The following is a 15962-nucleotide window of genomic DNA, read 5'->3' on the forward strand; positions in this document are numbered from 1 at the left end:
AAGAGTCGGGGGCTTCACCGACCCAGTCACCCAGGTGCCCGTCCTTTTGCTTGCAACAGATTCGCTAGATCACAAAGGCCAAATATCATAATGACGAAAACGGTTGACCGTGGGATTTCATTCTTCTTTCTTAAGTAAACTGCTTGCAAAATTCGTGTCTATCAAAAATGTCGGCAAGTCAAGGAGTAAGGAGAGAAATACAGCAAGGGTGACTAGGCTGGATGCCTTTGTCTGAGGTAATGAAAGGAATCTTCCCGATGATCTGAAGACAGCAAGACCTAGTTTCACTTGGATGCATTTCCTTGTAGACTTTCTGATTGGAACTCTGAGATTTTTGTCTCTATCACGGCTGATAGGCACATTCTACTCACCAACGATGCCTCTTCCTCCTCAAAGTCTAGACGCATGGAAAACATGCCAAACACTAGCGTAACAGTGATCACGCACACACACGTGCATGTGCAAGATTTGCACAAGTAAACAACCAACACCTATAAACCCCATTTTAAGTCCTCACAACCGTTTTATGAGGGAGAACTTTTTTGTGATCTCTATGTAACTATTACTATCGTTGTTATTTAGAAAGGAGGGACTATGCCAAACAACATACAACTTGAAAATGGCAGAGCCAGGATTCGAACTTTGGTCTTCTGACCACAAAGCGAATGCCCAAACTGACCTCTGAGAGGTACGAACACACCGGAGTGGAGGCTGTCCTAACAAGCTGCCCAAACTGGGTGGCTTAACACAACAGAAATGTTATCGTCTCATAGTTCTGAGGGCTGGAAGTCCCAAATCAAGGGGTCTGCGTGGCTGTGCCCCCTCTGAAGCCTGCAGGGAGAATCGTCCCTTGCCTCTTTCTGGCCTCTGGTGGTTTGTTGGCAAATCCCGGGCGGTCCTGGGCTTGTGGATGCGTAACTCTACTCCCCTTGTTGTTGCAGACGCTTCTGCTTGTGATGTCTTCACGGGGTGTTCTTTTTATAAGGACACCAGTCATATTGGCTTAGGGGCCGACCCTACTCCAGAATGAACTCAACTTAAATCATTATATCTACAACAATCCTAATTTGAAATAAAACCACATTCTGAGGCACTGTGGTAAGGTTAAGTCTGTAGTATATCATTTTTTGGAGGGGGCAGAATACCACCCGTGACACAGTCTTTCGGTTTTTCTCTTGAATTATGTAGTTCCCAAGTGCATATCTTATTATCCCAACTAGATTGTAAGTTTCCCGAGGGAAGCAAATTCAGTTTTACCTCAGAAGGGTCCAACTGGCTGCTCGTGGGTTGGATTTGGCTGGCAGCCATGTTTGTCTGCTCCAAAGTACTGGCCTATGCATGGTGCTTTGGAAGATTTTCTGACTTGGTTTGGGAACACTAATTTTTTTAATACTTACAGTGTTATATCAGTTTCCAGTGAACAACATAATGATTCAACAATCCCACGCAATCCTCAAAACACACGAATTTGTGTGTCATCCTTGCATAGGGGCCATGCCAATCTCTGTATCCTTCCAATTTTAGTACATGGGCTGCTGAAACAAGCCTAGTTTGTGACCATTAAAAAGTTTGGGAACTTCACCTGACAATCTCGATGTCTGGTTTCCATGACAAATCAGAATGTCTGGCCATACGCCAGAGGAACATGGCACCTCACTCCTCATTGCCTGGAGCCTAGCAGGGGCTTCTTAGATGGGGCAGTGACTTTTCTCGCACCACAGATATATTTATACCTTATTGATTCTGCTTCTCCGGAGAACCTTGGTTAATGTACTCTTCACTCTGAAATACGTGTCTAATTCCTAAGCTTCTCTTACCCTGTCACTCTGGTTCAAGCCATCATGATCTCTCTCCTGGATGTTATAATTGCTGCATACCTGGAATCCCAGCTCTAGCCTGTTTTTCAAGGAGAAGCCAGGGTGACCCTTTAAAAGCATAAGTCCATCATGAGACTCCTCTATTTAGTATCCTCCATTGTCTCCCATGTCACTGGCAGGAGAAGCTTAAGTCCTTTGATGGCCTTCAAGGTCCTGTGCAATCTGGCCTCCAGCTGCTTTCTCTAACCTCATCTCTACACCCTGCCCTGCCTCATGGACTCCGACCACACAGACTTTTCCTTTCACTTGCCACCCATGTTCCAGCCTCAGGGCCTTTGCACCTGCTGCTTTCTCTGTCTGGAAAGCCCTTTGTTCAGGTTCATTCGAGTTACCCAGACACAGAAGACCACTAGTTTCTTGCATCTCAAGAGAAGCAATGACTTTTTTCAGAATGGACTTGCCAAAATGTGTGCCTCAGCTACCTGCCACAGGGTGTCATCTGGGACAGACGGGCTTCCTTTGGTTTGTCTTGGTCATTTACAATTTCTGATCACTGTTGTTGCACTTGTGTAAGAATGGCATGTAGGCAAGTCGAGGAGAAATGATAAGTCTGAGCATTTGTCATCATGTGCAAGTTAAACCATGGTTTCTTTTCACTGTCTGATTCTTATGTACCTCCCAAAGTTTGAGTGACAGCTTTCTTTTTTTCTTAATTTTTTTTTTAATCTTTATTTTTGAGAGAGAGAGAGAGAGAGAGAGAAACAGAGTGCGAGTAGGGGAGAAACAGAGAGAGGGAGACACAGAATCCAAAGCAGGCTTCAGGCTCCGAGCTGTCAGCACAAAACCCGATGCGGGGCTCAAACTCAGAAACCGTGAGATCACGACCTGAGCTGAAGTCAGACGCTTAACTGACTGAGCCACCCAGGCGCCCCTTGAGTGACAACTTTCTTTTTTTTCTTTTTTTTTTTAAAAAAAATTTTTTTTCAACGCTTATTTATTTTTGGGACAGAGAGAGACAGAGCATGAACGGGGGAGGGGCAGAGAGAGAGGGAGACACAGAATCGGAAACAGGCTCCAGGCTCTGAGCCATCAGCCCAGAGCCCGACGCGGGGCTCGAACTCACGGACCGCGAGATCGTGACCTGGCTGAAGTCGGACGCTTAACCGACTGCGCCACCCAGGCGCCCCAACAACTTTCTAAAGAAACTCTTGTTCTTTTATCTTAGGCCCAAGAGAACACTGCTGAAATGCTAAAACACTGCTTTGATGAAGGAGAAGGCATGGGACATTGTGGGAAGTGGATACTTTACACAGATGTGCACAGAGACAACATGCCCCACGGTAGCACTGTGATCCGAGAGACCCTGTCCCTCTGGCCTCCCTGCCCCCGCCTCAGCCCTCTTCTCTTGGGTCTTCTTCTATCGTGGCCAGAAAGCTCTGAGGGTTCCCTATCAGATCATCTAATCATTTTTCATTGTAGTTGTGGAAGGAGCTCGTGTATTGGAGAAATGAAGCTCCTTAGCTGTGGAATCGATTAGATCTGGCTCCAGTCCTGAATCTGACTTTCATAGATGGTGGGGCTTTGGACAAGTTATCCACCCCTCTTTATGAGTTTCCTCACTTACGGAAGAGAGCTGGTAGTGCCTACGTTATGGGGCTGCTACGGGATTTAAATGAGGTAATATATGGTGAGTGGCTGGTCCGTGGCAAAGTCAGTTGACTATGAGTCAAGACGAGTCAGCATTGAAACCGAAGCCCGACCCTGCCACCTGGGGCTGAGCTGGTGTGTGCAACAGACACTCGTGACCACACCAGTGAGACTGACCCCCGGGCTAGCCTGCACACTGTCACCTCCGTGCCCCTCCCAGAATATAAACACGGCCAGGCCACCTCCCTCCTTAAAATGCTCATGAGGCTGACCTCCCGCTCGGCCTGCACGGAGCCCGCACGCCAGTGGTTGGGATGCTGCCTCCTCTCGGCCGCACCTCCTCCCTCTTATGGTCACTCACCACTGAACTTTGTGCTAGGCATTAAGAAAATAGTAAGTAATTAGCGAGTCTTGGGCTTGGATGTTAGGTCAGTCGTGCCTCTGCCGATCTTGTTGACATTGAACCATATTTTTTCGGCCTCCTTGGGAAGATGTCATGGAAGGTTTTCTGTATTGTATCTGATTCTGTATCGGGCTGCAAACTCTGCTTTGTCCCCAAAGGAAAAGAGGCTGGCCTGGTGGGAGCAGGTTTTTGTGCATACCTGTAACCTTACCATATCTGGTCCTCTGTCCTCTCGTCTGTAAGGTGCTGGGCTCCATCAGGCGATTTCCCAGACTCCTCCTGACTTTAGGAGCAGGGGCTGGGGTTCTGCACGCACCCCCCTGCCCCCCGATGAGGGGTTGGCTCCCTGATGCTGCTGGGGCCGAGGTGAGACGCTGCGCCCACAGCTCCCGTGTCGCCCAGATCGCTCAGGGAGGTGTTTGCAGAGAGAGGCCGGGTGGGGATCACTTGCTCATTGGCAGGCAAGTCCGTGAGGGCCAAGGCAGTCGGGGGGGAAAACAACCACAGCAGCCTTGATTCCTGGGATGCTCCCTGCCCTCCTCCCCCACCCCGGCCGCCCCCACAGGAACCAAACTGTGTATCTCAATCCTAGAATGTGAGGAATGTGCCAGAGCCTGCTAGGCATGGAGCAATCTGCAGAGAGGCAGGGAGGAGCTCTGCTCCCTGGTCAGAGGCCTGACAGAGCAAGGACTATGGGTCCTGAGGGCTGGGCTGCCCCTCCCACCCTCCCTGGGCCTCCTGCTGCAGCTGGATATCAAAGGCTGCTTTGTGCACTGAACTGGGGTTTGGTCCTTCGTGTGCCAGGGAGGAGGCGGGAGGAGGGACACCGTCGGGAGGCTGTCCCCTCCCAGCTCTTCTGGCTGGTGTTCCCAGGGGCCTTGGCCTGGGGAGGATGATGCACACATGGGTGGCTGCTTCTGTATTCCTGGGGAGCCGAGTCTGTCCTGGGGTCCAGGTGAGTCTCCTGGGGGGCCCGGGCCCGTGGCTTGGCTGAGGTGGTTGGTCCAGTGAAGGCTCAGGGATCTGCTGGGTTGGGGAAGCTGCTTTTCCCAAGACGGGGAGATGGCCGTGCTTTCTGGCTCCCTCTGCTCCGTCCCTCATTCAGTATTTGCCGTTCGGGTTTTGTGAGAAGGGAGTTGAGCCTGGGAAGCTTCTACTTTTCCTGAAGGGAGAGGCTTTGAGCTCGCTCTGTGGGGAGCCAGAGCTGCTCTTGGCTGCCGCTTGCAGGGTGTGACTAACCCCTTCCGTCCTTTCTTCCCAGGATTCCCTAGGTCAGGAAGAAACCTCAGGCAGCGAGTCTCTGGGGCCCATGCGTGGTCACAAATTTGGCCTCCGTCCCACAACCCTATTTTCATCAGGGTCGCTGTTACCTGAGAAAAACAGGCAATTTCCTGCCTCCTACCTATTACAGAGTGATACATTTTTTTAAAGTTTGTTTATTCACTTTGAGAGAGAGAGAGAGAACTGGGGGGAGGGGCAGAGATAGATAGATAAAGAGAGAGAGAGAGAGAGATTGAGAATTCCAAGCAGGCTCTGCACTGTCATGGCAGAGCCCGATGTGGGGCTCAAATTCACAAACTCGAGCTCATGATCTGAAGAGAAATCAAGAGTCAAACACTTAACTGACTGAGCCACCCAGGTGCCCCTGATTTCTTTCTTTCTTTTTCTTTCTTTCTCTCTTTCTCTCTCTTTCTTTCTTCCTCTCTTTCTTTCCCATTCTTTCTTTTTCTTTCTTTCTTTCTTTCTTTCTTTCTTTCTTTCTTTCTTTCTTTCCCTCTTTCTTCCCCCCCCCCCCTTTCTTGGTACATCTTGAGACCATGGAGAGTTGTTGGTCTGTGAAATTGTCAAGTCATCTGAGACTTGACATTAGGTGACCAACCATCCCAGTTTGCCTGGGCCCGAGGGCTTTCTCAGGATGCAGTCAGTGCTAAAAGCAGGACAGTCCCAGGCAACCAGCGTGGTTAAGTCACCCTAACGCAAGCTTCTTGCTTCTTTTCAGAGCAAGGCCAAGGTGGGGCCCTGCCATCTGGGGTATGGCATTTATCAGGATGTGTGGCAGCTTTGCGGGAAGCTGGCAGAGTCAGGGAGGACTTACTTGGGAGATAAGAGAGCACCATGCCAAGGAATCATTCCTAACCCTTGTTAGGATTCCATGTCTTCCAGAAGACCACGTGATTCCTTGGAAGGGGAGCCCAGGAGGACCCCGAGCCAAGGCAAACAAATTCCCAAATGATGCCCGTAGCACAAAAGACATGATCTTTAGCTGTGAAAACATTTTGTTTCTCCAGACTTCTAAGGTTTATAAACTGTTCGGATCCTTCCCCTAAGTTCTGCTGCCATTGTACCCCATGGGAACAGACAGTGAACGGAGTGTGGGGCCACAGGAAGGATCACTGGTCCGCAAGCCAGTGATCCACATCTGACTCAGCCTACCTTTAACTGGGCAGGCATCATCACGGTTAATCGCCTGGTCTTTGAGGCGAAAGCGTCCGGGTTTGATCTTGGTTCTTTGACTTGCCTTAGCAATTTACTCAACCTCTCTGTTTCAGTTTCCTTGTCTATAGGTTTATGATATAATTATGCATTCCCCATAGAGCTGTGGTAGGGATTAAGCCTACGTGTGAAACACTTAAACCGACCTGGCACACGGTTAATGAAGCACAAGAAATTAACCACATATTAATTACATTTCTATGACCCTAACGTACCAAGCTCTCTCTCTAGGTCTTTGTTTGCTCATCTATAAGATGAGGCGTCGTAGGCTCGGCCTGCAAAGGAGCCCTAGGGAGCTCTGCTCCTGCTCTCTGACCCTCAGGTTCAGCTGGAGCAGCTCTGCCTCTGTCTGACACCCCGTCCTCAGCCCAAGATTTCAGGTACAAGAGTTCTGTGGCCCCAAACCAACCGACACTGAAGAAAGCATCCTCAGAGTTCTTACGACCTTATTGACCAGTTATTTTATTGTTTCACCTGAATTGTGGCATCAGTAAGTGGTTGGGGTCCTGAATCCACTAGTTCACCAAGAGTCAACCTGCTATGTACTTTATTGAGGCTTTTCGTGCCATTTTCCAAACTGTTTTCTGTGCTTGTCGGGGACTTTCCCTAGGGAGGATGATATGGCTGTTGTAGGTCTGAGGACTGTTGATATAAACATCGCCTTTTCGGCCCCCCATTTATCCTGGAGACATGGAACAAGGTATGCGACACATCCTGGAGCGACTCTGTAGTTCTGTGACTTTGGGCAAGTCTCTTACACTCTTCAAACCTTGGTTTCCCATCTGTAACCTGGATCTAATGGTACTACCTGTCATATGGAATTTTTGGTGAGGATTAAATCAGGTAACTCATCTCATGGGTTAAGTACAGGGGCTGGGTTCTGATAACCCCTCAGTAATTGTGGGCTGTTTTCTTGTTCGCTAGAAAAGACTATTCCCACAACCCTTGTCCCTAACTCCTGGCTCCACAGTCGTCCTGTTTCTGGCCGCTTCTGCCATTACAGCTGTTTAAGGGGGAGCAAAGAGCAAAGGCCAACAGTCCTCAGGGTGAGGGAGGCAGGAAAGGAGAAAGCTCTTGGTAGCACTGAGCTCTGGACCGATGCCTCGCCGGCTTGCTGGGGTGTCACACAGTGAGGAGTGTTGGCTCTGGCGACCCCAGGTGATATGTATTCTCACACATGGGCTCTGCCTGAAGCGTCTGTTCCCTGTGACGTTTCTCATTTCCTCACAAAGATCTCCCGATTGCACATGCTGATTCTGGTCAATTGCCGTCTTGTCTGACTTCCTGGACCCTTGGGTATTCTTGCCACAGTTTAATAAATTATAGTTGCTCCCTTAGGAGCCCGGAGCAAGTCATGTCAAAATTCATCAATCTAAAAGCTTCTAGCACTGCCCCCTTATCTTCAACACATTCTTGAAGAAATTTGGCAGCCTTACACTCTGAAACGGAGGATGTGTGAGAGAACATTTGCCTACGTTGATCATTGGTGGTTTTAACTTTCAACATTTTTGGTAGACGTGAATCATGAGTATAATAATAGGAAATTGAGGGAGAATGCTGCCAATAGTAAATGATGCTTCGTATTTGAACTTTAAAAAGCTTGTGAGGCATTTCGAACTTACTCATAATAGAGAATATCGGAACAATAAAACCAACCGTCTAGCTTTAGCATGTTTTGAACATTGTACCATATTAGCTTCAGAATATCTTTATTTTATTCTCTTACTTAAAAAAAAAAAAACGTTGCAGACACAAGTAGGGTCCCCTGGTAGTTCTCTCCTAGTCGCATTTCCCTCCCCCTCTCTCTCCCTAAAGCTAATTACTTTCATTAATTCAGCGGTTTCGTGCTTTTAGTACATGTCCATGTACCCGTAATCATTGCAAAGAATTTCTTCTGCAGATTTTGATACTTAAACAAGATGATAGCATCGTGCAACTTCTTTTTTCCCTCTTCCTCAACATTAGGGTTGGAGATATGTCCGTGGAGATAGATGTAGCTGTAGTTCTAATTTGATACTTGCCCCAACCAGGACAGAGTAGGCTTCCATCATAAGAACTTCTGGTGCTGTGACTGTCAGGTCAAAGAAGGAAAAAGTACGTAGGTGGGGGGAAGAAAGCACGCAGGGCAACACTTGCTTCTTAAAGTCGGGGTGGTGGGTAAGAGCAAGGAGGGGAGAAGTAAGCACAGATGCTTTTGTCCAGCAAGTTTCTGGAAGGGAGATGCTTCCAGATGAGAGACTTCAGAGCCCTGAATTCCCAGTTAGGGTTAAGGTAATGGTGGCAGCGAGGTCCGCCCCCAGTGATCTGGATGGCCTCTGACTCTGCTGCTAACTCGCTATGTGACCTTGGTAAAATCACTGCTCCTCTTTGGGCCTTAGGTTCTCCACGGCAAGATGAGGAGTAGAACTACATCATCTCTCAGATCCCTCTGTCTATTCGCTTTTCTTTTTTTTTTTTTTAATTTTTTTTTTCAACGTTTATTTATTTTTGGGACAGAGAGGGACAGAGCATGAACGGGGGAGGGGCAGAGAGAGAGGGAGACACAGAATCGGAAACAGGCTCCAGGCTCTGAGCCATCAGCCCAGAGCCTGACGCGGGGCTCGGACTCACGGACGGCGAGATCATGACCTGGCTGAAGTCGGACGCTTAACCGACTGCGCCACCCAGGCGCCCCTATTCGCTTTTCTATCATGATTGTCTCTTCCTTACTTTTATCCTTCGTATTCAATTCGTCAAGATGCTTTCTCTTTCCTTACTTGAAAATACCACGTGATTCACTGTATTCCTTCACTTCTCATTTGCCAAGATCACAGTCCACAGTCTCACGCTTTATGTTCCCTATTGCCATTCAAGCTGGCCTCCCCGCCTTTTGCCTTTTCTTCTCCCTGTCCTTCTTGTGCTACCCCCCAAGGTAGAATTTCCAATTTTGTTTTGCCGTCCCCAGGCTCAAGATTCCCTTCATGGCTCCCTATTGCTCGCTGTTTCTATCCTACATTTCTGTCCCTCTCCTAGCCCTACCATATCTATCAATTTTAGCCCCATGATCACTGACTTCTCTGGTATGTAAAGACTGGTTTCTGCTCTCTCATGTGTATGCAAAGCTCATTCCCCCTTATCCTACTGATCTCTTTGCTGATAGCCTTGCTCCCCCCACCCCAATAAACCTAACAAGAGAATGAAAAAGAAACTGCAGACTTGGAAATAATACATGAAAACCATGTATCTGATATTTGTATCCAGAACATAAAAAAAAACCCTTTATAACTCAGTGATAAGAAGGTAAATAACCTAATTAAATGGAGCAAAAAGTTTATAAAGATACTTTCATTCAGAAAATATATGAATGGTTGGGAATGCACACTGGTGCAGCCACTCCAGAAAACAGTATGGAGGTTCCTCAAAAAACTAAAAAGAGAACTACCCTACGACCCAACAATTGCACTACTAGGCATTTATCCAAGGGATACAGGTGTGCTGTTTCAAAGAGACACATGCACCCCCATGTTTATAGCAGCACTATCAACAATAGCCAAAGTATGGAAAGAGCCCAAATGTCCATCGATGGATGAATGGATAAAGAAGATATGGTGTATATATATATATACAATGGAGTATTAGTCGGCAATCAAAAAGAGTGAAATCTTGGGTGGGAGGGAGGGGAGGGTGGGTGATGGGTACTGAGGAGGGCACCTTTTGGGATGAGCACTGGGTGTTGTATGGAAACCAATTTGACAATAAACTTCAGATATTGAAAAAAAAAAAGAATGAAATCTTGCCATCTGCAACTACGTGGATAGAACTGGAGGGCATTACGCTAAGTGAAATTAGTCAGTCAGAGAAAGACAAAAATCATATGACTTCACTCATATGAGGACTTTAAGAGACAAAACAGATGAACATAAGGAAAGGGAAACAAAAACAATATAAAAACAAGGAGGGGTACAAAACAGAAGAGACTCATAAATATGGAGAACAAACTGAGGGTTACTGGAAGGGTTGTGGGAAGGGGGATGGGCTAAATGGGCAAGGGGCACTAAGGAATCTACTCCTGAAATTATTGTTGCACTATATGCTAACTAACTTGGATGTAAATTTTAAAAAATAAGATTAAAAAAATTGTTTAAAGCAAAAAATAGAAAATAAAAATAAAATCACGAATGGGAGAAAAAAGAAAAATAAAATATATGGACGGCAAATAAGAACATAAAAATGTTCAACATCATTAGTTATTGAGGAAATGTACATTGAAACAATGAGATAAAACTGCACACCTATGGAAAGGCTAAATTTAAAAAGAAGATAATATCAAGTGTTGATGAGGGTATGGAGCAACTGGAACTCTCTCACACTGCTGATAGGGATGCAAAATGGTGGCCATGAACTTACTCCTTCGAGATGGACTTACCTCACAGGCATTCAACATCCTCAGGCTGTTGTTTCTTTTCATGCAGTCTTACAATCAGGACAAAGCTTGCTGGAACCAGGCGTAAATGAGTAAATTTGACAATGTGGGGATGCTGGTGGCCAGAGAAGAACAAATTCCCATAGAGGGGCAGCAACCACTGGGCTCCAGCTGACTGCTGTCACATGAGGGCCCTGAGCTACAGATCTTCCAGTTTTCGAAGCGAAGCCAAGCATCTAGGCTATGTAGCATATCCCAATTTCTTTTTTTTTTTCAATGATCAATATATGTTTTACTTTATTTTATTTTTATTTATTTTTTTTATACAATTTGTTGTCCAATTGGTTTCCATACAACACCCAGCGCTCATCCCCACAGGTGCCCTCCTCAATGCCCATCACCCACTTGCCCCTCTCCCCACCCCACCCCCCTTCCACCCTCAGTTTGTTCTCAGTATTTACGAGTCTCTCATGGTTTGCCTCCTTCCCTCTCTGAGAGTATCCCAGTTTCTAAATGATGTCAAGGAATTCAAATTTAAACTTGAAAAAATTCACTGTTCTGGGGGTGGGGAGGAGGAAAAGAAAAGAGACGACCAAAAAAAGAACAAAAAAAGAAAAAAAGATGCTTGTGGGTTTGTTATAGTCTCTGGCCTCTAGTCAATCGGTTTTCAGTGTCTCAGAGTAGGGAAGCAGGCCGCCACTCCAAGTGTTTTCCTGGGACCAGCAGAAGCTCCACTAGGGAGCACATTAGACAGGCAGAACTGTAGGCTTTCAACCTAGTTGAGACAGACTCTAAATTTTATCAATATCCCCAGGCAATTCATACACACATTCAAGTTTGAGAAGCACCAGTCTAGGTGTATGGTTCCCAACACTGGGCCAAATTAGAATCCCTTGGAGAAGTTAAAAGAATGTCTATGACTGGGCTGCACTAGGAAGCAAGTAAGTCAGCATTTCTGGAGATGTGGCCTAGGCACTGCTATTTTTAAAAACCCATCTGAGTGATTCAAGTGGGCAGTCAGAGTTGAGAAACACTAACTTAGATCAGTCTGACATTTATGAGTGGCAAAGTGAAGCCTCGGAAAATGGATGGGTGAAATGTCTTGCCCAAGGTCATTAGCTAGGGTGTGGGAGAATCTGATTTGTGCTCAACCTCTTATCTCACGATTCCCAAGCCTGTGGCTTTTTGCTACCGTCACCTTTGGTTCCTGGGAGCAGAACCACAAAATAATCCTGTTCAACGATAGATAGCTCGAGAGCTCATGACTGCCAGCCTTCCAGCTAAGTTGCTTTCAGCACTGAATGCCTAACAAGATGGACTGGATGAAAGGCTGTGAGCTGACGGGCCCCTCCTTCTGCCTATTCAAACCCAAATCCATTTCATTCTCCCTATACATCACCCCCAAATGTGCTAACTGCTCCTGCTATGAAGAAATGGAAGGTCCTCCACCTGGGCCTCAAAATCTTGCTGCATAGGCATGGAGTGGAGGCCAAGACCCCTGGCAGCAGTGTGAGAATCTGGGTTCGGCACCAATCAGCAGTGAGTGGATGGAATGTGATGGCTTGTCCCTTATCACTCTTGGGCTGCATCAATAGAAGAACAGGTCCAGAATGGGAAGCTGGTAGGTCGACTTGAGTCTCACCTAGCACAGTTTTACAGTTGAAGAAACTGGGGAGAATTAACTGAGTGCCTCCCACAGAGTGGTTGAGCCAAGATTCCTAACCCCTCTTTCCAGGAGAAGGTAGTGCTCATAATATGCTGATCCCATGGGATAGTCGTTGAGCAGTTTCGCGGTCAAAGGAACAGAGTAACCACACAAGTAATGTGTCCATGAGTTCTCTTGTATTTTCGGGATACCACGAAGGAGGCCCACATTTCCCAGTGATACCTGTGAAATGTCCTTCTATTTTTTTATAACCATTGCCCCATGCTTTATGGCTGTATTCGCTTCTCTTTTCAACTCTCTACCATCAAAATAGCCTCCTCCCTAACCCTAGCCTATGCCATGACCCTCTTTCTTCTCCTTTCACTCCAATTCTACAGCTGCGAAGACAGGAACATTTTGGAGATCTCATACAGGACTCTAGTGGGCAGACGGTCTGGGGACCATCATACATTTCAGGTCCATGACGACCATGCAGGCCTCAGTCATCTCCCTAATGATACCACTCTGTCTTGCTCTGCTCTAACACTTCTGTGATCCACCCATGGACCTCAGATCTATAATGACCTTGAAGGCTCAACACAGAATGAGCATCTTCAGGGTACTCAGCGACGTGTGAGCACGAATCTGTTCTGTTTGTTTATTTAAAAAAAATTTTTTTTAAGGCTTATTTATTTTTGAGGCAGAGAGAGACAGAGCATGAGCAGGGGAGGGTCAGAGAGAGAGGGAGACACAGAATCTGAAGCGGGCTCCAGGCTCCGAGCTCTCAGCACAGAGCCCGATGCGGGGCTCGAACTCACAGACCATGAGATCATGACCTGAGCCGAAGTCGGAAGCTCAACTGACTGAGCCACCCAGGCGCCCCTGTTTATTTTAAATAAAACAGGGGCACCCAGGCCACTGCAGGATTGAGGGAGCATGTGTGACAGGTCTTTGATAACAGTTGAGTACTAAATAATTACAAGGTAATGGTGCCAGCAGTGAGAATTCTTCCATGCCACCAGCCCTGGAGAAAAAATTGTCACTTGACAAGGACTTACAGTCCATGCTTCTATCTTGCTTACACCCACACAAATGATCTTTCACTTGCTCTCCTCCAGGTAAAGAAACTCCTTCCAAGGATCCAACCATATCGAGTGAGGTGATAGCCTCATCTGAAGACAAGGAAAAATGTTTCCTGTCCCAGAATATGACTCCAGGTATTTAAACCCTAAAGAGAAGCCCTATTTGTTGAAACAAATATTATCCGTGTCGAATACCACAGTAACCTCCTTATGTCTCCCATCTGCAAGCTCCCTTCCTCTTATCCTTTCTAGGCACCACCACAAAATGCATCGTTGTGGGCATGGCCTTGACTATGACATTCACTTGCTCACAAATCTTCCGGTGCTCTCTCCATTGCCTGCAGGATTAAGTTAAAGCTTCTCAGGCTGACACTCAAAGCTCTTCACGATCCAGCACATATTAAGAGCTCCATATATATTTGCTATACTAAAGAAAGTATATCATCATCAGGGACCATTTTTGAGGGCAAATCGTGTGTCAAGCATGTGCTAAGTGATCGCGTCTCATTCTCACTCGCTCACCTCTAGGAGGTGCCGCCAAACTCCCCATTGCAAAGGTGGCAGAGTCCCAGAGAGAAAGGCAACTTCGCCACCACTGCAAAGCTAGTAGGTGACGAGAAAAGTAATCAAACCTGGGTCCTTGTTCATAACCACCGCGCTTCATTGCCGCTCCAAGCACGTGCTCCTGTCTGGCATACAAGTGTTAGATTTGCGAAAAAGATTCGCATTATGAATGTTACAAGCGACATGAACTAGGTAAATGGATATTGCTTACTTGTCATTACGGGTTCTTTATTTTTATTATTATTATTTTTTCAATTCTGTCCAACTGCTGGGCTGACGATGAGAAAAACCTTGCCCTTTCTTGTTCTTGTGTCGGTCTGCTTATTTGTCTGTCAGCTTGGGCCATCCTGGAAAAAAAGGTAACTTGCCATCTGTTGTTTCCTGAAGGCAGTGGAGTCAGCATTTTGCCTTCTCAATGCATGAAGGCCAATGAACAGAGGGTACGTGTAGGTGAAATTTATCCAACCGGGGCTGGTCTCTTCCATCTTTCAGTGTTTTCCTCCAGGATGCTGTTTCCAGGAAAGTCACAGAGTGAGAAGGGGACACTTTGCTCCAGCTGCCAATCTCTCCTTTATGCAGAAGAGGCGTAGACAAAATCAATCAGATACATTAGCATGATTAAACAACCAGTTTTCAGAAAGATTTTTAAAAAATGACAAAATGCACTTCATACTAACACTGGAGTGAACTTGATTTATTCCCCAGTCTGGTCATGCCGAGGGCACTGTAGGATCCCAGACGGGAGGCTCTCACGGATGGCTCTCACCTGTTGGGATCTCAAAAGCAGTTTGCTTATTTAAATCCAGTCTTTTGAGTGACATATCCACGGATCCATATGCAGGGCAAGGAGATCCCCACTGAAAGGACTGTCATTCGTTCGGGGCTATTGCAAGAGATTCTAGAAGGGAGTTTGGGTCAGGCTTTGGAAGGACAGGACCGATGGGCTTGGCAAAAAGGCATCCCAGAATCAGTCAGAGTCAAGGTTGATTACAGGTGTGACAAGATGAGAGCAGAGAGATCAGGAATTGCTGTAGCACTGGGGTGGGGGTGGGAAGTTTGTGTGGGTCAAGAGCCAGCGCTTAAGGTGTTAAGTGAGTATTTGCTATGTTGGAGGTCCTGAACAAAAAGCTTTATATGCATAATCTCATTTGTAAGCCTCTTAAAAGCTGTGTGAGATAGGTTATTCGACAAGTCATTTTGCTAGTGAGAAAAGTCAAGTGTAGAGAGGTAATTAACTGTTGGGCATGGCAGTTAGCCAGTGCGGAGCCCAGCCTTGAGCCCAGGTCTGTGTGACTCCGCCTCCCTGGGCTTTGCCTCCTGCCTCCTCCGAGAGGTCAGCGCGCTGATCAGTGAGGCTACCAGAAGACTGGATCCGCTCAGCTGAAGATGGACGGCTTGGATGAGATTAGATCGCAGGCCAGGGAGGAACAGAGTGGAACACACATCCACCCGCAGTTCATACCAATGTCAGGTCAGTTGGGCGTGTCCTGTTGGAGCCGATCGGCAGCCACAACATTTTTAGGACTTCAGTTTAAAAATGGGCCTCTTACAGGTAGGATTCCAGGCTGCCTTGTGTTACCCAGGTCAGCATGAGAGGGGCCGTCTTTAAAGTGCTCAGGGATTTGCAAAGTCCCTGCAAGTTAGGATTAGAAGAGAGACCTCCATGGTTATGCAGTCCAATGCCTTTTTGGCTCCTTGCGTTTGCTAATTATTAACAAGATGGCTACTTATTGTCTAAAGAAGGCATGTGGCAAAGTTCGGTTATAAGATGAACCTCCTCAGGGTGACCTTTCCTCACAACACTATTCAAAGGCATGCCTCAGCCTCCAAGTGCTTGGTGCCTCTGTCTGTTCACCTGATTACGTTTAGTTTGTAGCACTTTTCTCCATCCGAAATTATTGTGTTCACT

At 46.8% G+C, this 15962-nt stretch overlaps 1 protein-coding gene and 1 non-coding gene across 7 annotated transcripts in view; one reads left to right on the forward strand and one right to left on the reverse strand.

Moving 5' to 3' along the window:
* Positions 1–15962, forward strand: part of SH3TC2 (SH3 domain and tetratricopeptide repeats 2) — an 87649-nt gene that overhangs the window by 33004 nt on the left and 38683 nt on the right. For 2 of the 6 annotated variants that reach the window (XM_045437749.1, XM_045437742.1), the window contains exon 2: positions 13526–13624. In XM_045437749.1, coding sequence (XP_045293705.1) covers positions 13615–13624 — 10 coding nt within the window. In that variant the 5' untranslated portion in view covers positions 13526–13614. Of the gene's footprint in view, positions 1–4596; positions 4823–12172; positions 12384–13525; positions 13625–15120; positions 15525–15962 lie in introns of those variants that run through there. The other 4 variants (XM_045437719.1, XM_045437725.1, XM_045437708.1 and 1 more) reach the window with 4 other exon arrangements.
* Positions 1445–1548, reverse strand: LOC123581893. Its single transcript, XR_006704074.1, has one exon. It is a non-coding gene; the product is annotated as a U6 spliceosomal RNA (small nuclear RNA).

The sequence above is a fragment of the Leopardus geoffroyi genome, chromosome A1 (genome assembly GCF_018350155.1).
Source record: "Leopardus geoffroyi isolate Oge1 chromosome A1, O.geoffroyi_Oge1_pat1.0, whole genome shotgun sequence".
Lineage (NCBI taxonomy): Eukaryota > Metazoa > Chordata > Mammalia > Carnivora > Felidae > Leopardus > Leopardus geoffroyi.